Below are 25,076 nucleotides of genomic sequence, written 5' to 3'. Positions count from 1 at the left end.
ATACAGGTGACATTTGATGTAGAGGAAGAAGGGCAGCTATTGAGGGCTGTACAGGTGTGTCATGCCCATTGTTAAGTTACATCTTATTTTAGAAGTGATATTTTACATGTCTAATTATCCACTTTTTTATGGATTTTGGATTTATGTGATCCTTTTTCTGTTTATTGCTGATGTTTGTGTGCAGTTTAACTTTGTGCAGTAGTGCTGTGAAGTTGGGTAGACTAACCAATTGGATAGCATACCCAGTTCTGTATGTCAGTGGAGCTTGCTTTGGTTTTAATTCCATAATTATTTCCTTGCTTAATTTTTGAAAAACACATATAAAAATCAGTGAAAGTAAAATAAATGTATTCTGAAGTAACAATATTTAAAGATAAAGCCTTATGAGTATAATATAAATTTTAGAACTTTTTAAAATAAGGTTTGATTTTTATGATTCACAACTTGAAGCAAGCCGCTCCTTCACTGCATACACGAGCATGGTGTGTTTTATATGAACTCATCAGGGTCTCTTCAGTTTGATAGTCTCATAGTAAAATTACTTGGCGAACCCTTGCAAAAGAAATTTTGAATATACTAAAGTAATATAAGTATTTCTTTGGAAGTAGTTCATTAGCTATAATTACATAATTTTAACTTGTGTAATTTAAAATGAATTATTGTCTTAAATTCAGTGCAATTGATAGTCATGCAGATCATTTTTTTGCAGAATGAAAATGATCGTTTGCGGTCCCAACTTGCACAGCTTCGCAACCAGCAAACACGTGATACAGAAAAGCACCAACTTGTTCTTTCTAACTTGAATGAGCAACTTAAAGGGTAAAATAAAACATTGCACAATTTGATTGCTGTCTACCTATTAGACTTTTAAAATTTTTCTAACTGCATATAATAATTTAAAAAAACAAACTCTCTTATCTCAGGTTATTGCTATAGATATTGGTTTCTGATATTTAGAAATGCTTGAGTCTTCTATAAATAGTCATAAAGCATGATCTCTACTGGTCATCTCATCCTCTACCACCTCATCATTTGGACATTGTCATCCCCCTAAAGGCATCTAGAATTAGTCTGTCCTTTCCTCAAATCTGTTTTACATGGTTATGAGATGTTAAGGATCAGAATTGAAAACTGACCTAGGAAAAAAGTATAAAAGAACGTTCTATTCTACATTACATTAGGTGTTGCGCGCTCTGTTTGATATATGTGTGTATAAATAATGCTTGCTGTATTATTGGTAATACAGTAAATTATTGGTAAAGCTAGAACTAAAATTATTTTGTGACAGATTAAATGAAAGAAATAGTCTATTTGAAACTTTGCTGGCAGAGAAGGAGCAAAAGCTTTCAAGTGCAGTGGAAAGATTGGAACAAATAGAAGATATAAGAAAATCACTTCAGGAAAAAGAACTTCTGAATAAAGAATTAAGCGAAAGACTTTTGCAAAATGAACAGAAGGTAAGTTGGACTGAGCCAGATAGATCGTACACATCTCCAAGCCCCAAGAAATCTTTAAAATCACCTGCATGTCAAAGTGAGTAGTCTTTGTTTAAAGATTTCTTGTTCAGTGATAATTTGGAGTTATAATAACGTTGAATGAGAGGGACTTCTTACCAGGCCACATAATTGTAACTGTTGCAGCATCCGTGCAGTGAGATAATCACCATTTGCAATCTTCACTACTAGCTTCTGACAAGTAGAGTTAATGGGGGATATCGGTAGAAGGTCACAAATGGTGATCATGTTACCATGGGATGTTGCGGCTGTGCAAGATTCACTTAACATCAATTGGGATTGCTGTTGTAAGTTTATGCAGTCATATGATGATGCCCTTTGTGACCACGTTGCTTAGCGGCAGAACTCCCAGCCCCAATTACCATCAGTACGTGACTGTACTTTCATTGTCATACAATAGAGTAATAGCTATGAACAGTAGATAGTTAAAACAGACGTTCATTTGCTTGTAGCCGAAATGAAGAGTATTTATTTTAACTTTATAATGATTTAATTGTAGCTTTCTGTAAATATATTAGCTTGGGAAAATTTAATCATTTTACTTCTTTTTAATGTCAATTATCATTTAGTTGTAGTTATATTTTGCTTCTTTTAAAGAAAAGTATGTTTTGCAAGATTATTATATATTAATTATCATTATTAAATTACATGCACCGTACATTGCTAATAATGAAATAATTTATTTGGTTTAATTATAATTAATTATATCAAATTAAAAACTATATTTTTTTGAACTTAGCTGGAAGATGTTTTGAAGAAATGCAGTTCTTATGGAGTAGAATGTTCAGAACAGAAAATTGTTATCAATGAATTAACAGAGAAAGTGTCTGTCTTTAAAGAAAAGGTAAAAAACTTAAAGCATTGTTGTTTATGTAAAAATATTGTTTATGTATATTCAAGTCTATATATACATGTTAAAAAACATTTCTTAGCAATAGCAATAGCAATAGCAGTTAGACTTATATACCACTTCATAGGGCTTTCAGCCCTCTCTAAGCGGTTTACAGAGTCACCATATCGTCCCCACAGTCTGGGTCCTCATTTCACCCACCTCGGAAGGATGGAAGGCTGAGTCAACCTTGAGCCGGTGAGATTTGAACCGCTGAACTGCAGATAACAGTCAGCTGAAGTGGCCTGCAGTACTGCACCCTAACCACTGCGCCACCTCGGCTCTTAACTAGTTAGTTAGCTAGTTTAGTTAGTTTATTGTCGTTGCACCTCGTACAATGAAATTAAATGCTATCTTCAGTGTACGTTATACATAAAATAAAAACCTACATCCTTCACATTCTATACAACTATATCTATATAACTAAAGATACAGTTGGTGAAGGAATCATGATTACTTCCTTAATCCAGGAAATTTTAACTGTATTTTTCTTAACTCCCTGTCTCATGCTAAGCATGAGCCAGCAATGTGATTCAGCTGCCAAAAAAGCCAATGCAGTCTTAGGCTGTATCAACAGAGGGAAAAGATCATGTGAAGTGTTATTATCACTTTATAACACCTTGATAAGACCACACTTGAAATACTGCATCTAGGTTTGGAAGCTTATCAAGAAAGATCCAACCAGGAATTAAGGACACATTTCTTGAGAGTGAGAACAATTAATCAGTGGAATGGCTTTCCTCCAGAGGTTGTGGGTACTCTATCAATGGAGGATTTTAAGAAGAGATTGAATCATTCCAGTTGTCTGGAATGGTATAGAGTAGAGGTGTCAAAATCAATTTCATTGAGGGCCGCATCAGCATTATGGTTGCCCTCAAAAGGCCAGTAACTGGGTCACCATGACTAGGTGGGTGGGGCTGGGTGAGTATGGCCAGCTCATACCACTCACTGGGTACAGCTCACTCAGGATGGCTGACTCGGGATGAAACAAGTTGTACCAGCTAACTCAATATGGGATAGCTTGGTGCTCCACAAGCTCCTTGCCTCTCCAAACTGCTGCTAGCCAAGCACATTCATGTGCTTGGATTTGTTTTCTCCTTTGGTTGCTGGCTGGGGTGGGCTGAGGTGATGGGAGCCAATCCCTTGCAGATCTGGACCAGATCTAAACAACTTGCAGGCCGGATGTGGCGCACATGCCTTGAGTTTGACAAATCTGGTATAGAGTTTCTGGCTTGAGCAGGGGGTTGAACTAGAAGACCTCCAAGGTCCCGTCCAACTTGTTATTCTGTATTTTTAGTTGCCTGAAATAATTGTAAAACTACATTGCGATCAGAAAGAGAAGAGACTCAAGGGAAAAGGTGTTACTCTTATATTGGTTGGGTTAAACTACATGTCTTGGCCAACAATGAAGTAAATACTTAAATTTATCATTTTTGTTTCCAGACTGCAAAACAAGATGCAGACATGCAGTTGATACAGCAGGACCTGGAACAGACAAACGAAGAACTTGACAGACTGAACACAAGTCATTTAGAAGAAAGATCTCAACTTATTCAAGATCTGCAGAGACGGGAAAGAGAAATTGACAACCTCAGGGAAATGTTGATTGAAAAAGACAAAGAAATTTCTGATCTTTCTTTGAATATGTCTGAGTATTCTGAACAAATCAGATGCAAAGAAGATGAAATACGGGAGATGGAAAGAACACTGTCCAAGGCGGAAAAGGAAGTCCAATTGTTGAAAGATGTACAAACAACTGATATGAAAGATGCAAGCATAAAATTTTCAGAACTTAATGAGAAGTTAAGAACAATAGAATCAGAGCTGGCAATAGTAAAAGTTGAAAATGAAGCTAAAACCAAAGAAAATCTGGATCTTACTAAGCAAGTAAAAGAAGCAAGTAAATCAATTAAAGAACTCCATTCTGAAATGAAGAATCGTGATATTGCATACAGTAATAAGCTTTTGGAGTGTGAGTCACAAATTAAATTGCTTAAAGAACAAATAAGTAAATCAACTGAAAAAGTGCAAGAAACAGAGATAAAATGTAAAGAGGAAATAGAGCAACTTAGAATCCAGCTTGATGAACATATCTCTGCAAAGGAGAAATTAAACAATTTGTTGCAAGAGAAAGAAAACAAAGAACAAAGTTTTGTAAATGAATTGAAATCGGTAAAAGAATTATATAATCAACTAACAGTGGAAAGTGCTAAAAAAGATGAAGAATTGTCAACTGTATCCAGACAGCTTGCTGAACATACTGAACATCTAGAAATTGCTAAGAAGTCAGTACAAGAAAAAACAGAAGTCATAATTTCATTAAAAGACAAGCTTAAAGTTATAGAACAGCAAAATGAGGAAGAAAAACTGAAATTTCTTGGTGAACTGGATAACAAAGCAATGGAGTGGAAAAAAATAAAAGATGAACTACAAGCGAAATATGAAATAATAAATAAGCTGGAAATGGAAAAACAAGCTAGCATCCTGAGTAGTAAGCAATTAGTACTTGCAGTTGAACAGAAAGAAAAAGATTTAGCAAGTCAGATTAAAGTGACTGAAGATCTTAGAAATGAGAAGCATGTTATGGAGAAAGAAAAGCAACAGCTGATCAATGAGAATGAGAGTTTGTCCAAATTATTGGATGTAAAAGAATGTGAACTGTTGAAGGGTGCTCAGTGTATAGAAAAAATGGAAAGTAAAATAACTGGTAGTGACAAGGAACATGAACAATTGATTTCAGAGATTAATCAGGATAGAAAAAAATTAAGAAATAAGGTTAAAGAACTCTCCATTTTTGTGAAAGAAAAAGAAGATTTGATTACGGAGAAAGAGAAGAAGTGTGAAATGTTGGATGAACAGCTCTCAGAAAAAACCGAGTTGACAAAACAATTGCATCAAGAAATACTATCATTGAATACTCACTTGAAGGTTGCTAAAGACAGAGAATTGGAAAAAAAAGAAATGTTAAGGAAGGGAGAGTCAGAATATAGTAAAATGGTCCAACAGCTTAGTTGTGAGGAAGAAAAAATACTGTCATTGCAAAAACATGTTCAAGACTTAGAAATGGATCTTAATGAAAAATCAAAATCTCTAGAAGAGAAAGATAGACAGTACGAAAATTTATTAAAACAAATAAAAGAAAAGCAAGCTGATATGGTAGCACTGGAGAGAGAATTAGAAAAGCTTCAAGGTATTGGTCAGCAATTATCACATCAGGTTGAAGAAAAAAATGCTGCTTTATTATCTCAGGGGCTAGAGCTGCAAGAACTTCACAGGCAAATTGTTAAAAAAACTGAAGAATATGCAGCATTGAGTGATAAATTAGCATTATTAGTCAAAGAAGTAGATATTTTGAAATGTGAAAAGGAGAATGCTTTTGCCTTATGTAGTACTAAGTCAGGTGAATGTGAAACTCTTCAGCATCAGTTATTAAAACATCAGAGTGAAACAGTATCCATAAAGCATGAAGCTCATATATTGAAATTAGAAAATGAAAAATTCAAAAGAAATATTGAAACAATTCATTCGGCATTAGTTAAAAAATGTGGAGGAATAGCTCTTTTAAATGAACAGAATGATTATAATATTTTAGCCTTTGTAGATTATATTGATAGTTTACTAACTGAAATAGAAACATTAAAAAGTAATTTTTATGCTAAAGAATCTCTCCTTTCCCAGAGAGAATCTTTGATTCAGCAGATAAAAGAAAATAAAGATTTGGAAGAAAAACAGTATTTGCAGACAATTTCAAATTTGCAGAATAAAGTCCAGACTTTAGATTGTGAAAGTGACAAATTTAAGCTTGAAATACAAGAAAAGAATGAAAATTTGCAGAAACAAGCTCAGGACTTAAAATTGTTTAAAGATAAATCTGAAGAGTCTGAGTTACTTAGATTTCAACTGTCTGAGAATATGAAAATAATTTCTGACCTCCATTGTCAGCTGAATAATATGACAGAAAAAATAGAAGAATTCAATAAACTAATTACAGAAAAGGATACACTTTTAAAACAAAAGGAGGAGGAATATGTTAATTTACAAGCACATAACACTGAAACTTCCTGTGTGCAGCAGAAAACTATAGAATCATTTATGAGCGAAGCAGCACAGTTAAAAGCAAGTATTCTTGAAAAGGAACTGTTGATAAATAATATTTCTTCGCTTAATAATACCTTGAATGCTGAACTTCAGGAGAAAAAGAATGAATATGAGACTCTGAAGAAGCAAGCTACTAATGTTGAAGAGTTAAACTTGAGTCTCAAAAAGGAAGTGCTTGTTCAGGAGAAATTAATAAATGACATTAGTCAGATACTGTCAGAGAAACAGGGCTCTGCTTTGGATAATGCTAATCTTGTGAAACAAGTAAGAGAAGAATTAAAAATAAATGAAGAAAAAAATCAATTAATTTCACAACTTCATGATCAAATTAATAAACTAACACAACAAATTCAAAAATTACAATACGAAGGCCAAGAAAAAGATAATGCTTTCTTATCTTTGCAGGACAAATTTGCTGCTCAGTGTGAGCAAAGAAGTGAACTCAGTGCTGTTTTGAGTGAAAAAGAACAACTTATTGACAGTTTGCATAATTCTTTAAAGGAGAAAGATGTTGATGTGCAACTAGCAGAGAGTAATGTTCAGGCTCTTAATAATGAGGTGGAACTCCTTAGAGAAGAACTAGAAAAAAGTGCTGTGTCACTAAAGAAACTTTTGGAAGAAAAAGGTGAAAGCATTGCAACTAGCCATAAGAAAATTAATTCTTTGTCAATTGAATTGGAATCTGCAAAATTAGAACACCGGAAAGCATTGGAACAAGGTGACCAGTGGAAGCAAAAATGTGAACAGAGAGAAATGGATCTACAAGTTGTACAGGAGAAGCACACTGAGCAGATAAAGCATATTGAATACTTAAATTCTGAACTTAACATCATAAGTTCTAAAACCACTCAAGAATGTCATAATTATATACTTTCCATAGAAAAACTGCAACAACAGGTAGATTCTTTAACAAACGATAAAGCTATTTTACAAGACAACTTTATTAAGTTGAGTGAAGAAAATAAAGAACTGGTTAAATGCCAGAACCAATTACAGCAGAAATCAAGCGAAGTAGAGGAACTTCACAAAAAAATAGAAATCAGTCAGAATGAGTCACAAATACACTTACATGCCATCTCTACACAATTGGAAAAAGAGAGAGAACAGTTACTGATGCAGGTTAGTGTAAAGAATCAAGAGCTCTCTGAATTAAAACTGAAAATTGAAAAGTTAGAACAAAATCTCCTTGGGTTAGAAAATAGACGGGTGGTAGAACTTGATAGGGCAACTCAGCAAATCAAGATTAGTCTTGAGCAAGTAAGCAGCTTGAAAGATAATATAAAATCAAAAGATACTGAAATTCAGTCTTTGCAGGAAGAACACGAGATTATTAACAAACAGTTATTCAAATGCCTATTTTCATTATTAAGCAGTAGGCACTTCAGTAACAATGATAATGAAGCTGGTCAGCAACCAACTGAAACTAAGGCTGTGTTAGAAAAAATCTTTATTCTAATACAGAATATTTGTAGTAAAGAAGCTGAAGCAATAGAATTGCAGCAGACATTTTTAGAGAAAGAGAAAGAAATAAGTCACTTGAATGATCAGTTGAAAAACATGCAATCTCTCTGGGAAGAAAACATGATTGAACAGAAGAATGACTTTCAAAATATAAGAGATGCTCAGCAATCTGAGATTGAACTCTTATCAAATAGATTAAGTACTGCTGAAGAAGCTTTAGGTAAGGAACTGTCTGTTCGTGAAGAAAATGAGTTTGCGTTAACAGAAATGAAGAAGCAGAACATTTTTTTCCAGGGAAAGATAGAAAAACTAGAAGAAGAACTTCAAGACAATTGTAAAACCCTAAACAACAAATGTGAAAAAGTTGAAAAACTTTTAGAAGACCTTGAATGCAAAAATCAGATGATAGAAAACTTAAGTTCAGAAACTACTCAGCAGAAAGATTTAATTGCTACTCTAGGCCAGCAATTAAAAGAAAAAGATTGCTCAGTTACTCAATTAATGGAAACTATGTCAAAGGAAATGGTTACATTTTCAGAAGAAAAAAATGAACTATCTCTCAAATTGCAACAACTACAAGGCATGCAGAATAGTATGGCAGAAGAAGCAAGTGTATTATTGCAGCAGATAGAAGAATACAAGAAAAATCTTGAACTCAATCAAATTGTGTTGACCAACAAAGAAGCTACAATTAAAGATTTGTTGAATGAGAAAGAACAGATAAATGCTGCTTTTGAAAAATTAAGTCAGGAAAAGGAAACTCTGAAAAAGAAGCTTCAGGCAGCTTTGATAATAAGGAAGGATTTAACTCAGAAAATTAAGAAATTTGAAAAGAGTGACCAGGAATATTCAGAAAGAGAATATAATAAAACACAGCATTTATTGGAGCAAATTGATGAATTGACACAGCAGTCTAAAAATCTTGATTTTCAACTTAATGATTTGAACGAACAGGTATTAGAAAAAGATACCAGAATAGATGATATGAACAAAATGTTATCTTCTAAAACAACTTCTTTGGAGATGCTACAGAAGGAGGTTATAAGATTGAAGGAAGCCATTGCTGAACAAAAAAGCATTTCTGATCAAAATTTAATATGTCTAAATGAGAAAGATTCTTTGCTTGTAGAAATGCAGTCTTTGCTATCTGAAAAAGAGAAAACTTATGCTGAGAAATACTCTCAGCTTTTCTTAACCATAGAAAATCTCAAAATTGAAGCATTAAAGAGAGAAGAAACATGCAAGGAAATGAACAGATCAGAAGCTGGTGTAAACACCGAAGAACTTTTCCCTAGTGAAATTAATCAGCTGGAGAAAGAGAAGGAACTTTTACATAAGAAAATGCAGGTACTACTTGCAGCCCGTAAAGAAAGTACTAAAACAATTCAGAAACAAAAAGAGGAGTATGCCAAATTACTAGCAAATTTTGATGAACTAACAAAAAGCTTTGTGTGCCTAAAGGAAGACTATAAAGCCCTCCAGATAATTAATCAAAGAAAGTGTGAAGGATTTGAATCTACTATGTCACCATTACACTCTGCGTATGAAGATTTAGAAAATGCTACAACTCTACATGATGGTGAAAGTGCTAAACAAAAAACACTTGAATCAGAAGAGATGGAGAAGAAAAGTCCTGTTATGGTAGAAAAACCAGAAAGCTTAAGCAAGGTGGCAATAAAAGAGGACGAGAACTATCACAGTCTTATGAAAGAAAAAGAAACATTTGAGAAAGAATTAAGACAGAAGTCACATGAACTTGATAGGAAGGAACATGAAATTATGAAACTGAAGTTCAGTGTTGAACAGTTGGAACAACAGTATAAGCAAGACAATGACAGTATGGTGAATCAGAGAGGAGATCTTCGACAACAATTGGAAACTTACAAAGATGAATTGACAGATGTTAGCGTTATTATTGAAAAAATAAATGAAACAGCTGTTTCCCATAAAATAGGTGATGGAGATGATCTGGAACAAATTGAAAAGTTGAAGCATGCTGTTCAACAAGCCAACATACAAATTTCAGAGAAGAATAAAGAAATAAAAAAATTAAGTGATTATCTTAATGATTTCACAGGCAAAATTGACCATGGAAAGGAAACAATGAAAGAAATTTGCGAAGTACAACAAAATTTATTGAAAAATCAAGAAGAAGCAAAACATTTTAAATTAGTGTTTGAAGGTTTGAGACAAAAAATAGAGGAGTTCACAAGCAACACAGAAAAATCAAATGAACAATTATTCAGCATGAAAGCGGAGTTAAGAGATGTCCTTGAAGAAAATAAAAAACTATTGATAGAATTAAACGTGCTTCGTGAAAAGGGTTTACCGGTTTCTAATGTAAATGAAAATATGGCACATGAAAAAAGCAGCAAGAATTCTGAAACTGCATGGTTGCATTTTGATCATGTGCAGCAAAATAGTGTTCAGAATGCAGACATCCCTAATCCATTGGTGGATGTTTCTTATGTAGAAAAAGATTCACTAGATTTTACTCGCACAACAGGAATGACATCAGAAAGACTAAACAGTCAAGATCATCCGCCTTTAGAAATAGCCATGGGACAAAATGTAAATGTAGAGAACTCTGAACTCCAGCAACAGAAGTGTGAAGAAAAAATTAGGGACCATCTCCAAAGAAAGCTCCAAGCCGCTTTAATATCACGGAAGGAAGCTCGGAAAGAAAACAAAGTTCTGAAAGACCAAATGGAGGCACTCATGTCGGAAAACAAAGAACTAGTTAATAAGACTGATGCCCTTGAACTTCTAGTGTCTGAGTTGAGCAGAGACCAACAAGATTTCAATGAAATTTTGTGTAAAAAGGAGGTTCTTGCAACAGAAAATGCTAGTTTATTAAATGAAAATGAAAATTTAACTGCTGCGTGTGAAAGTTTGAAGTCAACAATGGAAACTATAGCCCAGGAGAAAGAAGCCTTTTCTTTTCAATTAAATTCCTTAAAGGATTCTCAGACAGTTGAATTGACAGGCTGGAAAGCTAAACATAATGAATTAAAGGAAGAGTATGAATCATTACTTCAGGCCTATGAAAATGTTAGTAGTAAAATAGCAGAAATGAGGCAGGTTATTGATGTGACTAGAAAAGAAAAACAGGAAGCTCTTCATAAAATAAGTTTGAAAGAGTCTGATAAACAAGAACTTCAAAAGTTGCTTCAAGAAGCAAGGGATGAAAATGCCATTGTGAAAGATCAGCTAGAACAACTGGTTGAATCAAAAAGCAAGGAAATCACTGAACTATATACTAAAGCCGAAGAGCAGGCTTCTAAGCATGAATTAAGTTTGGAAGAACATAAAAAAATGATTGATGAATCTGCTCTTCAAAACAATAAGCTAATAGAAGAAAACGAACATTTAAAAGAAGTCTGTGAGACATTAAAACTGGATCTAGAAAAAAATCAGGAAGAAAACGTATCTCTTTGGGAGGATTTTAATCTAATAAAATCTGCTCTGAAAAATCTCCAGATCCAATTGGGATTGAGGATATTTGATGTATCGTCTGAGATGAGTGAAAGAGACTCCTTATCAAAATATATTCATTTGTTAACTGAAGAGTTCTTAGGGAAAAAAGAGGAAAGTATGCATATTTTAAAACAAGAAAACAAAATTATATCAGAAAGATTAAAAGATGACCAAGATACAGACAATTTATTTAAGTTAGAAAATTATTCTAAAAGCTTTAATCAAGAAATAGTAAGCCTGGGTGAAAAAATTAAAATATTAGAATATGACAAATCTCTGTTACAAGAAGAATTAGAAAATGTTCAAGAAATATCTTATAAAGTAAAAAATGAAAAAGAATATTTGGAGACCGAGTTGCTCAATCACATTAAAAAACTGGATCAAATGACAGACAGATTGAATTCAAAGGAATTACAAATAAATTTACTCACACAGCAATTAGAAGATATAGAATCAGAGAAATCTAGTACAATTAGAGAAAAAGAAGAGCAGCAGCAAGTTATCAGAATATTTGAAGAAAAAATAAAATCTGCTCAGAGGGACACTAATGGGACAAAGAACAAAACAAAGGAATTACAAGAGCTGTTGAAGGAAAAACAACAAGAAATTAACCAATTGCAAACGGATTCTATTAAATACCAGCTAATAATTTTAGATTTGGAAAAGTCACTGAAATGGTCACAAACAAGAAATGAAAAAACAGAGAAAGATTTAAGCAACGTAGAAGAAAAACTTACTAAATCAAACGAAGAGTTGCAGAGTCTAGCTGAAAAATTCTCTTCACAGAAGACCTTGTTGGATGAAGCTAAGGCTGAAATTGAGAAACTAGCCATTGAAAACCTAAACAGTAAAAAAGAGCTTAAGAAGAAAGAGAATCAGATATTAGTTCAGAAAAGACAATATGAACATGGCCTTCAGCAGCTAAAAACAACTTGTCCAGAGGAATGGTCAAACTTGGAAGAAAAATTCCATATTCTTCAGCAAGAGAAAGAGAAAATCCTTGGTGAACATCATATGCAGAGAGAAGCTGACATTAGGGACTCTCAGAATAAGAATCTTCAAAATGAGTTGAATGATGACCTAGCGAGATTGGCAGCTTTTTCCTACTCTCTTCCAAGAGACATGAACAGAGTCATTGAGAATAAACAGCAAGCAGGGACCAGTGATAGATTAATAACATCCTTACAAGAAGAAACAGAAGTAAAAATGTCTCAAATTCAAGAATCAGAACTGTCAGAAGAAACCAAGAGTGTAATGCAGGCTTCCGTGGATTCACACAATTTTAATGAGCTTTCTCAAATAAAGGCAGAGAATATCACTTTGTGGAATAAACTGCATATGTTGACAACTGCTCTGGCATCAAAAGAAGATGCTTTGCATGCATTAATTAAAGAAAACAGATCCCTTAACCACCTTATAAAAAACAACACTGTTGAAAAAGAGATGGAAGCACTGAAGAAAAATTTGACAAGAAAAGAACAGGAAACACAACAGCTTCTGTTAGAAAAACATGAAATCAGAGCTGAGTTAGAAAAGCAGTTGGCCATTTCTGATCAAATGAAGAAAATGTTGAATAAGAAAGACATGGAAATTTCTGTTCTCATTTCATCAAAAGACACTGACACTTCTGGCTATCTCACACAGATACAAACACTGCACCCACAGCAAATTTCGGAGTATGAGCAGCAGATGAAATGTCTACAGATAGCCAAAGAGCAGTCAGATGAAACTTGTAAAAAGATGCAATATAAATTTAAAAATGTACAGAAGAAAGCATCTCAAGACAGGGGTGAGATTGCCAGTGAAATAGATACTTTAAAGAAGGCAATGTCATCACTTCAGAATGACAGAGATTCCCTTCTTTCTAAGCACAAATATCTAGAGTGTGAATACAGAGATGCTTTATCTGAGAAAGAAAGGTTAATAACTGACAATGCTAATGAGACTAGGACATTGAAACAAGAAATAAGGAAGCTCTTGAATCAGATTGATGATCTTCATTCTGAAAACGCAATGCTCACTGCACAACTCTTAAAGTACAGGGAAGATCTGAATCAAGTGTTGTCACTAAAAGATAACCAATTGAAAGAATTACTTACAGAAAAATTGGACTACATTAAGAGCCTTCACCAGGAAAAATTTGAACTTCTGAAAAAAATGAAAGAACTCCAACAATCCATGAAAGTACAGGAGGAGATAATTGAACCTCTAAAACTGGAAAATGGAAAATTAACATCAAAAGTGTGTGACTTGGAGATTCTGATTGCTTCCATAAATAAAATGCATTTGGAAGGAAATAGGCTTGAACAGAAAAAAGAACCTCATATTGATTCTGGGCCTGAAGAAAATTTAGAGCGATTACCTGCACTCCAGGAATTGGTTGTAAAAGAGAAAATAGATAGAAACAGTGATGCTAGATTACTGGACAATGAAGCCATTGGATTACCACAAAGGTTGTTAGAAATCCAACTGCAGAATAAAGAGCTAAGATCTGAACTTGAATCTTTTGGGAAAACTATGACAGCTCTGCAGCGTGATAGAGAAAGATTAATGGACGATTTCAAGGTTTTTCAAAGCAAATCTAATTCTGAACTTGCATATGAAAAAAATCAAGTTGATAAATATGAAGCTGAACTCAAAGATTTTAAATCAAATATTCTTGGTGTGATAGAAAAATATGCCTTTTTAAGTCAGACGCTGTTAAAAACTGAAGGCAACTTCACCCTTCATCAGCTGACTGATGAAATTGAAAACCTGTGCAAGAGATTGAAAACACAAAATCTTGAAATTAGTAGACTTTCCTCTGAGTGTGAGACTTATGTTCAACAGATGAATGCCTTTTCTAAGGCTATGGCCAGCCTTCAGGATGATCGAGATAGACATTTGCAGGAACTTTCCAAACTGAGAGTAGCTCATGAAGCTAAACAGGGCACAAACCCAGTTTCTATACCGTATGACTGCAACAGTGAGATTAGTTCACTTAAACATAATGTGAAGAGTCTTCAAGTGGATAGGGACAGACTGGTAAGTTGATGCCTTACAATATTATACAAAATAGAGGCTAAGGCTGCAATAATATGCTCACCCAGGAGTAGGTAACATTGAACACAGTGGGACTTTAGAGTAGATGTGTATAAGATAATTTTGTAATATTTTTTTTCTTTCCATACATTTGAATTTATTGGTTTAAAAAAAGCTAATTATAGCAAAACATGAAAAAATCAAACTATGTTTTCTTAATGTATTTCTCTTTCATAGGCTAAAGAAGGAACTAATTCTGCAACAACTGACATATTGAAATTGAAAGCCAAAGTAGATGAACTTGAGAGAGACTTGAACCAGACAAAAGCTTTCCAAGAAGAAGCTGAGAAAGAAAGAGCCTCATACCAGAATGAAGTAGTTGCTCTGAGGTGTAAAATTAATTTTAAATGTTATTTATAAAAGTCTGTGATTGCTTCCCCCCCCCCCCCCCGGTAATATGCAAAAGAGAACAGAGCTTGTGCATTACCTGTATATTAGCTGGTATAGTGTATTGGTGTGTCTTTCTGTTATACGTAATCTCTTTTTTTGGTTTAAAAGCTTAAGATACCACATTTAAAAGATCAGAAAGAGCAACCAAAACAGGAGGGCAGATCCCATAGTAACGTGAGAAAATGTGATATAGTTGATATATTGGACTAAAGTCCCAGAACACCTTACTGGTAACATTAGGCTTCGTATTGGATTCTTATTTTTAATTAATTTTACTTCATTGTGTATATTTTTCTTCAAGTCAGCCTCATGAAATTGAAACAAGAACAATCAATGTTAAGATTAGGTTCATGAAATAGTCTAACTCTATTATTACCTTAATGTTGTTGCTCCAGAAAAGAAAACCATCTTCTGCTGACAGAATCTCAAGCACTTCAAGCATCTCTTTTAGAAAAGGAAAAGCAGGTTGCAGAACTAAAAAAAGTGCACCACGAAGTGACTCAAAGAGCTGTACCTCCTGGCTCAGTGAAGGTAAAACCACTGCGCCATCAAGCAAAATAGCCAAAATATATTGTTTGCATTTTATATTAAATTTTGAATTTTTATCCATATCAATTTCCAAGTCATAAAAACCTTGAAATAAAAATCATGCATCTAAATGCTCTTCCTGGGAATAAGCCAATTGAAGAGAATAAAACTAACTGAAATGAAATGTTCGCGATGGCGAACCTTTTTTGGCTTGCGTGCCATAAGGGGGGGAGCGCAGGGTGGTCGTGCACGGGCATGCCACACCCATAATGCAACGCGTGACCCTCTCGGTGTGCATGCGTGCAAGAGAGGCGGTCCCCCCATTTTTCCATGTTTTTTTTCGCTCTTCCCAGGCTCCAGAGGCTTTATAGGAGCCTGGGGAGGGCGAAAAGAGCTTTCCTCCCCACCCCAGGGACTTTCAGGAGGCTTCCCTGAAGTCTCTGGAGGACTAAAAACGACCCTACGAGCAAACCGAAAGTGACTTCTGGTTTGCTCGTAGGGTGGTTTTTACTCCTCTGGAGGCTTCAGGGAACTCTGTGAAGATCCCTGAAACCTCCATAGGGCTTAAAATGATCCTCCACTTCAAGTTTGCTTGTAGGCTTTTTTTTAGTTCTCCGGAAGCTTCAGGGAAGCCTCTTGAAGGTCCCTGAAGGCTCCAAAGGGTTTTAAACAACCCTACGAGCAAACCGGAAGTCCGTTCCCACCTTCCTGTTTGCCCGTGGGCCCAGTTTTTTGCGCTCCGGAGGCTTCAGGGAAACCTGAAATCTCTGGAGGGCGTCCGGGGGGGGGGGACTCTTTTCGCCCTCCCTAGACTCCTATAAAGCCTCTGGAGCCTGGGGAGGGTGAAAAATGGCTTTAAAAAAAGGCTGAACTCAGCTGGCCAGTGCACGTGTTTCCGCTGGCCAGCAGACAGGGCAACGCCTCGCGTGCCCTGACAAATGGCTCCACGTACCACCTGTGGCACACATGCCATAGGTTCGCTATCCCGGGCCTAGGAAAACCACACATTGGAGTTGCCTCACCAGAATGTCAGTTTCCTGTACCATTAGTGTATAAAACCTGGAATATTATATTCCCAGTCACAAAATTGATATTGTAAAGTGTCCTGCTTCAAGCCAACAATATCATAAAACCCATATTTTTTCATATACTTACTGCATTATGATAAGCAGCATTATTGAAGCATAAATGCCACAATCTGTAGCTAGGCTACTTCTGACTCCAGCTCTCTCTTTTCAGCCAAACACAGGGTTTTCTGTTGTGCAATGACTGTATTCCAATACCACCAGATGGCACTAGTGTCCAATAATCTTAGCATTGCAAAGACAAAGTTTGGAACTAGGTGTTTTAAAAAGACATAATTCTTAATTCCACCACCACACCAAAATCTGATAGCACATGTTCATACTGTGTTGCCTCACATGGAACATCATGTTGGTCAAAAGGGAGATGTTTTGGACAGCTGGTAGCTGTAGTCAGGATTTGAAGCCAATAAGTTCAAACCAGGGATGGATTCCCTAGAATCAGCAGGTAGTCATAAAGCAGTGCTTCTCAACCTTGGCCCACCTGAAGATGCGTGGACTTCAACTCCCAGAATTCCCCAGCCAGCTCTGCTGGCTGGGGGATTCTAGGAATTGAAGTCCACATATCTTTAGGTGACCAAGGTTGAGAAACACTGTTGTAAAGGATCCTTCTGTGGATTTGGGAGTATGCTAAAGTTCAAAGTGTCTTGAGTTTTTGCTATCTTTTGGTACTTTTTCAAGGGAGAGAGACTGGCTTGGGAGCATATCATATCACTATTGTCTTTTTTAAAAATCTTAATGGCAAGCAGCAATACAGGTAAAAGACTTGAAGTAAGAATGATTTAGTTTGCAAAGCTTGTGAAATAATCTTTTCTAAGCATAGTCTGTGCGGTATGGAGAATTTTGTAGTCAGTGATAACATTTACAATACAATGATGTTAAGTAACTCTAAAGTAGGTGCGGTAAAATTTTATCTTACACATGCAGAGGAAAGAAAGTACAGTATACCACCTCCATTTTTCCATGATGCCACTTCACATGCTTAATGGTCTTAAAAGTCTTAATGGGACAGGCTTGTGTATATGGTTTCTATGTATGTTATATTCCTGTTCTATTCAATAGTGTGACAATATTATTGGAATAATTCCCACTTTCCAGTTCCTAAAAAAGATTTGATTCACTTCCCCAATTGGAAATGTTTAACATAGCAAAACCCAATGAGTTTCTGTTCAAGCTCTCGTGCATTAGTTATCAACTAATATCAACATATTAGTACATATAAAAGTATATGTATTATATACTTTTTATAGCATGGTAAAATGCTTATAATACAATACAATGCAATCCTTATTCAAGCCCAGGTTAGTCAAGAAGCTTGATGGCATGTATATCTTGGGCACATACTATTCTGGAGTCTACTCTACAGAGAGTTGTAGTGATAAATATGATGTAGTAATACATTTTCATATTCACCTTCCTGGAAATAGTGTGATAAAATTGTGACAAGAGCAGTGGGAGAAGTTCAACAGGATGCATTCTGATTTGACATTGTATGCAATTACATTGTAGACTATTGGTAGTTAATCTAAGTTACATTGTCATGCTTTTATATATTGTGCAAGGGATTAGAATCTGTTACTCTTGCTGGAAACGTAGATGTCTCTGATCAAGTGAAGCATCTGCTAGCTGAAAGAACTCATTTACAGAACGAACTCCAGCGTTGCTTTCAGGAGTTGCACCAGAGAGAATTGAAATTCCAACAAATAAACTCAAAGGTAAGTAAGAGAATACAGCAAAATTGTTCAACCAATGTGGTATTTGATACTTGTATACGGATTTTTCCTCAGTAAATTTGCATCTGTTCATGGAAATTGACTCAGTAATACATTTCCATGTATTACACTAACTTCTGCTACAAGTTAATTTGGGAAAAAAAATCAGTTGAATTTCACCTTACATAAATATAATAAATAAGTATTCAAAATGTTAATTTCCTTCCTGCTAATGCCTTAGCACAAACCTAAGCTTGTAATCTTCTCTATTCAGAATTTAGTAAGTGGTGTGAAGCTCAGTATAGAAATAATGTGGAAATTATATACATCTGTGTATATATGTATTCTTTCAAATAATTACACAACTTTGATTTAATATAGAAGTTGGCTATCTAATGATAATATTTAGATTCTATCAGCATCTCTGTGCACATTCATGAATTTATACAATCCAAATTATTGCAGGTAATGCAGTCGGTGCAAGAAAATGCTGTATTGTCTGCTCAACTAAAAATGGTGTCCCAAACTTTGCAAGATAATCAACTTCGTTATAATGACCTCCAAAATCGTCACTTGCAGCTTGAAAGGGATTATCAGCTACAAGTTGCTTCTGTTCAAAATAACACCCAGGTAAGAAGGATTGGCAATTTTGAATAGACACCGAGAAATAGTCTGCATAGAAAATAGTCTTATCCACACGGTTAAGTTTGAATTAATTTCTGAAGATCTAGGAGTTATCAGTTTTCTGAGGTGCTGTTTATCTTTACAAATAGAAGCAAATCACTCAAGTCTAAGACTTTAGTTCCAGTTTTTCCAAATAGAATAAATAGTTGCAGGAAGAGGAAGGGATCAAGAAGTGTAATTTTCCCTGCTTTCTTCAAAGAGCACATCTCTATCTCATTCTTTAAAAACCTAGAAGACAGTACACACTTATGACTTATGTACCATCCCCAAAGTTACATGATCAAAATGGGGGCATTTGGCAACTAGCTTGTATTTATGATGGTTACAGCGTTCTAGGGTCATGTGAACACCATTTGTGACCATCCCAGCCAGCCAGTTTTCAGCAGTCAATAGGGATAGCTGAATTCATTCAATGGCCACGTGATTCACTTAATATCCGCAATGATTCACTTAATAACTGTGGGGAAAAGGTCATAAAATTGGGCCTGATTCACATAACAACCTCCTTGCTTAGCAGTGGAAATTTTGGTCTTCTCAATTGTGGTAGTACGTCGAGCAACATCTGTAAGGCCAAAAAAAGAGTAAAGGTATAAGATAAGAAAAACAAAGAAAGTACAACTAAAATCTAGCTTGCTATTTAGTATTCCCATATACTACACCGCTATGTTGTTTTTTGATCTTGAAGACAAATCATCCTTTTATTTCATCCATAATACAACTTCATGCACTGCCTTTTTGTTCTTTTCACTTTATTTCTTTTGGAGGGTATCAGTTTCATTTAATCCCAACCTCAGTTTTTCCCTCCTCCTTGAGCTATTCACTGTCCCTTCATACATTTGTTTTGTAATCTACTACCAGAAAACTTTATGATAAATGCAAGTATGCCTCTTATGTGCAGGTAGTCCCAAAATTTCTGTTGTTAAGTGAAACATTTGGTAACTGAGTTTTGCCCCATTTTACGACCTACCTTGCCGCAGTTGTTAAGTGAATCACTGCAGTGGATATGTTAGTAACCCGGTTGTTAAGCAAATCTGGTTTGCTCATTGATTATGCTCGGGAGAAGGTGGCAAAAGGTGATCACATGACCTTCATAAATATAAACCAATTGTCAAGCATCTGAATTTTGATCACATGATCATGGGTTGTTACTATGAAAATGCTCATAAATCACATTTTTCAGTGCCATTGTAACTTTGAACAGCCACTAAGCAACACTACCTGTAGTTCCTTTATTTTTGAATTAACTATAAAGAAGTGAAAGTGACTTATTTTAATAAATGTGGTATAGGTTTAATTTTTGACTTTTATAAATTGTTTTCTCATAAATGGCAAAACGGTATTGAACATCAACATCAATATTGAAATAGCGTACCATGTTACTGTTTTAGAATGATCTTCCAACTGAAGTTCCTCCAGGAGCTCCCCAAGAAAGAGCTGCAATTACTGTTGAAATAGACGATATGGAACTCAGCCAACTCAAGAAAAGGTTGCTATTTATTTATGTGGTAGTAGCACTTAGTAATAGCTCTTAGCACTTAGACTTATATACTACTTTACACTCCTCTCTAAGCGGTTTACAGAGTCATCATATTGCCCCCAACAATTTGGCACCTCATTTTACCCACCTCAGAAAGATGGAAGGCTGAGTTCAACCTTGAGCCTGGTGAGCTTTGAACTGCCAAATTGCAGTCAGCAGAAATAGCATGCAGTACTGCACTCTAACCACTGCGTCACTGTGGCTCATCGTGGTAGTAATAGTTGTTGCAGTAGTAAAATACATTTTGATGGTTAAGATGTAAATTGCACTATGATATAATTTAAGGAAAGGGCACTAGTTTAACTTTAAATATTTAAAACAATTCTTAAATTGAGTAATTTTAGTTTAGTAATTGAATAAAAGCAAAAATAAATAAAAATAAAAGTGAGACTATTTTTTTCTTAATGCATAACTTACTTCCACTAGACTTATAGATCTGGAGGGACATCATAATTCAGAGCAACAGACCATAATACGACTGACTGAAAGGCTGTCGGAAGAAAGGAATAGAAGAAAAGTTGCAGAAGAGGCTTTGGGACTGTCTGAGGAACAGATTAAAAGGTAGACATACATAGAGAGATCTTACTGAGCTTGATTTCAAAAGGCAAACCTTTTGTCACATTTATGAAAAACATGTTGCTACAAGGCCTGAAATGTACTGACATGTGTAACACTTCACAATAGCCATTTCTTTAGATTTGATGTACAACCAAGTCTTTTTTAAAAAATACTTTCTTGAGTTATTGTTATTGTGAGTTATTGTGGGATTTCTTTACATTGTAAATATTTGGAAATAAAATTCAGTCTTACAAATACAATATGGCTGTACAACTATGGAGGATAAGCAGGGACGTGCAGTCACTAGAGGCAAGGGAGGCGGAGCCTCACCAGTCTCCTTAGGAAAAAGAAAGAAATTTAAATATATTTTTTTAAATAATTAAAGCCAAGATAGTTGCTACCAGATTCCAGCTCACAGTGGCTTGGTGTCTGCTTAGTGTTAACCAAAGCAGGAGGCGAGAGAACTCGGGGCCTCTTTTCCATAAGGAATTTTTCACCTTCTAAAAGTTAATAAAGAGTTGAAAGGCAAAGAAGTTCAGATGGAAAAGAGGCACTAATTCTCCCGCCTCCTGATTTGGAAGCAGCCAATCGTGTCTTCTTGAGCACGCTTACGTGGGCGGGGCGTGTTTCAGAGGACAGAGGAGTGGGAGAGAAGGAGGAGGCTGCCTCTTTGCTGCAGACCTGGGCGCTTGGCGGCTCCCTCCTTCGCCCGGCGGGGCGGTGGTGGCGGCAGCGGCTACTTTAAGTGCTCCCTTGTCTCACAGCCGGGGCCGCTCCAGGCCGCCGGCCGCTGACACATGCTCCTGCAAGAGCCTCTGGGCAGCGCCGGGAAGCCGCAGAGAAGCTTCGCTCCGTTTTTCACTCAGCCTTCCCCCAGAGGCGATCCGGGACTTCCAGCGGCGGAGCTTGGAGAAGCAGCGGACGCAGGCCGGGACAGCGGGGGGGGAGGGGCAGCAGGGCACTTTGCATCGCGGGAGCCACCAAGCGCCTTTGCTGCAGACCCGGGCGCTTGGTTGCTCCCGCGATGCAAATCCCCCCCCCCCCCGAGGCCGACCGCTGCCCTGCTGAGCCTCACCAGGTATCAACCTCACCGCACGTCACTGAGGATAAGAATCTTGTAAAATCCAACATTGCCCTGAGGAGTCATGTTTCAGGAAGCAATTACTAAATAAATTTTAGATCATTGATTCAAATATATTATTTTACTACTACTGAAGTGATGAAACATGAAATGTTATTATACTTCTATAAATAATATTTATCACTTTTGTGACTGCAGTTATATTTTCTGATACTAATCCAGCTAATCTCTGTATATGCTAATCTGATAAATGGAGGTCGCATTGGCTAATTAATATACTATTCCATAATCTCAGTTTGTTTCAGTTATTTTAACAAATCTGTCCCTTTTTATAATTAAAATTGTGATTTATTAAAATTACATGTCAACTGATGTAGTACTTCACTAATAATACATATCACACAAATGAATATGATTAGTTTTTTGTGCCACACAGTGTGCTAATTTTAACATGTTTGGCTTGGCACCAAAGTTCTTGCAAGACTTTTTCTTCTAACACATTAACCTGTCTAAGGTAGTTCTTCTGGAAGATTCGGCCCATTTTCATGAGGTGAGGAGAGATGCTCTAAAAACATGCTTTTTCTCCTACAATGGTGCCTACTTTTTGGAACAGTCTTCCTCTAGAAACTAGGCTGGTACCTTTGATAATTTTATATTGTATAAGCCAGTGAAAGTTGAACTCTTTCAGAAGTCACATACGATACAGTCCCTTTTTATCATTCCTTCTTTTTCCCCTCTACTTTCTATTCTTCTACTACTTTTTTTTTGGTGGTTTTTTTTTTAGTTATTATGGGCTCTGACGATTAGGAAAATTATACTGTAGAGAAATGTTTATTGTCTGTTAATATTCTTTTTATCATAGAGACTTTACTACATTAAATTGTTATAAGGGGTGGGGGGACTGTTTTGTTTTTGGATTATTCTTTTATTATATTTTTGTTGTAAGCAACCAGAAGTTGGAATTATTTGTCAGCATATAAATGTAATAAGTAAAGAAAACAAATAGGACTTTAATAAAAAAAAATCTTGCCTGCTTGAAAAGAAAATCTAACATTGTAATTTGAAAAAAAAAACACATTAAAAATCATGATTCAAAGAAAAGTGTACATAAATAAATAATTGATTATTGCTTAGAAATTTCTGGGATGTTGAACTGTATTAACTTTTCTTTCAAGGCTTGAAATGACTACTTACAGATCATCACCCAGGGATTATGCTGTTCAGATGGAGTCTGATGAAGAAAGAGAAGCTCTGGTCATCAATCCAAATGAACATATTGTAGTGCAAAAGGTAAGCTTATAAGATGAATCTCCCTCATTGATGTGAAAATAACTCACATCAGAAACAAAAAGCAGAGAACATATGATGAAAATAATTTCCCATTAGACTTTGTGCCTCTAAATTCTCAGTAGGTTCTTTGCTTTGCATCCAAAACTAAAATAATTCCAGTATTTTAACAAAATTCTGGTTATATGGTTTTCTCAAATGCCATTTGATCTCACCTTTCAACAGTTGTAATATTTGAATCACTTAAAAAAATACATAGCTATCAAAGTGCTGCCCTTTGAAATGCCATTGATTTAGTAAGATGTCTATGTTCAAGAGCAATCCTCTCTGTAAATATGCAAATAATTATGGAGATTAAGACTGGAAGCTCAGTCGATCATAAAACTCAGCAGGTGTCTTTGAGCCGATAATTAGATCTATCTCCTAAAGCTAAAATAATAATTTTAAAAGCAAGTTTAGTTCTTGGAGAAAGAAATATATCAAAGAAATAGATAGCTAGACCATCTGAGGGTATAATCACTTCAGATGATATATGACACTTAAAATTGAATGAATTCTTTCATTGTTTAGTTTTATTGAGTTTGCACACTGATGACATGTAAAATATTTGTGCAAGCAATCCCGACAATCAGATCTATTATTGCATTATCAAATTTATGTGCCTATGAAAGTTTTTGCATCACAATTATTAATTCTGTGTTTACTGAACAGATCAAATAAAAAGTTTCCAGTGTATACTTTTAAGCAAGGTGTATTCTTTGATTCTGTGCAGGTAAAAGGAGGAGCACTTTCTATTAGGAGATGGATTCGGGGACGAAGTATTTTCTGCTCCAAGTTGCTGACCTCACGGACAAAATCTCGCTATCTTTTTCTTAGCTATTTGGTGATGCTACATCTTCTAGTTGTCTTATGTCTATCAGGCGTCTTATAAATGCACTGAATTTGCTGTGTGAATTATTTTGTGTGCCAATTTGAGATAATGGACTTCTCAAAAGCTACTGCAAAGCTATGCACTGGATACAGTTTATATATTTTCAGCATAAGGTGTGGATTTCAACTTCATTAACAAGAGGTTTTAGATGTATATCCAGTTGTTCCAAAGTTGATTTGAGTAGCTCTGTAACAATGGAATATTATATTTGCTAAGAAAAAAACATTATCAAAACACACTACTAGAAGCTGCTGAAATTGGGATGTTTAATATATTTGGGGGATATGGAATAGCTGAACACTGTCAAATCAGTTGTAAATGCTATCTTTTCTATATAAATTTATTTTAACAGAGTTGAACTATACATTTGGAGAAAACTATTCTCAACTGTTGGGTTTCTTTGCTTCTTGATTATAACAAGGAGCTCACAGAGTGCAATATAGGGAGGGAAAGCTGGAATCATTATGAATTTCTGACCTTTAAATAAAATCTTAAGAACTGAACTTGTCTGTGATATATTGAATGCTGCTATAGTCTGTGTATGAGAAGATTGGCAATAACGAAATCTTTTTTTCTGATTAAAAAATAGAGAAGGGTGCAGTTTTTGAAAGTGTTTAAATTTCTTGTTCTGAGATCTTGGAATCAGATCCAAAACAACAGCTAACAATTTAACATTTTAAATTTAAAAATTTAACAGTTAGAACAATTAATCAGTGGAACAACTTGCCTCCAGAAGTTGTAAATGCTCCAACACTGGAAGTTTTTA

General features: G+C 35.4%; 1 protein-coding gene across 7 annotated transcripts in view; it reads left to right on the top strand.

The window, feature by feature from the left end:
* Positions 1–24,813, top strand: part of LOC116514119 (golgin subfamily B member 1-like) — a 52,681-nt gene extending 27,868 nt beyond the window's left edge. For all 7 annotated transcript variants that reach the window (XM_032225621.1, XM_032225591.1, XM_032225584.1 and 4 more), the window contains exons 18-29: positions 710–819; positions 1,289–1,457; positions 2,254–2,358; positions 3,847–14,463; positions 14,698–14,849; positions 15,306–15,441; positions 18,083–18,235; positions 18,698–18,862; positions 20,305–20,402; positions 20,880–21,014; positions 23,268–23,382; positions 24,152–24,813. In XM_032225621.1, coding sequence (XP_032081512.1) covers positions 710–819; positions 1,289–1,457; positions 2,254–2,358; positions 3,847–14,463; positions 14,698–14,849; positions 15,306–15,441; positions 18,083–18,235; positions 18,698–18,862; positions 20,305–20,402; positions 20,880–21,014; positions 23,268–23,382; positions 24,152–24,310 — 12,114 coding nt within the window. In that variant the 3' untranslated portion in view covers positions 24,311–24,813. The remainder of the gene's footprint in view (positions 1–709; positions 820–1,288; positions 1,458–2,253; positions 2,359–3,846; positions 14,464–14,697; positions 14,850–15,305; positions 15,442–18,082; positions 18,236–18,697; positions 18,863–20,304; positions 20,403–20,879; positions 21,015–23,267; positions 23,383–24,151) is intronic.
* The last annotated feature ends 263 nt before the right edge of the window (positions 24,814–25,076 follow it).

The sequence above is a fragment of the Thamnophis elegans genome, chromosome 1, assembly GCF_009769535.1.
Source record: "Thamnophis elegans isolate rThaEle1 chromosome 1, rThaEle1.pri, whole genome shotgun sequence".
Taxonomy (NCBI): domain Eukaryota; kingdom Metazoa; phylum Chordata; class Lepidosauria; order Squamata; family Colubridae; genus Thamnophis; species Thamnophis elegans.
This window is presented reverse-complemented; position numbering and strand designations above follow the sequence as displayed.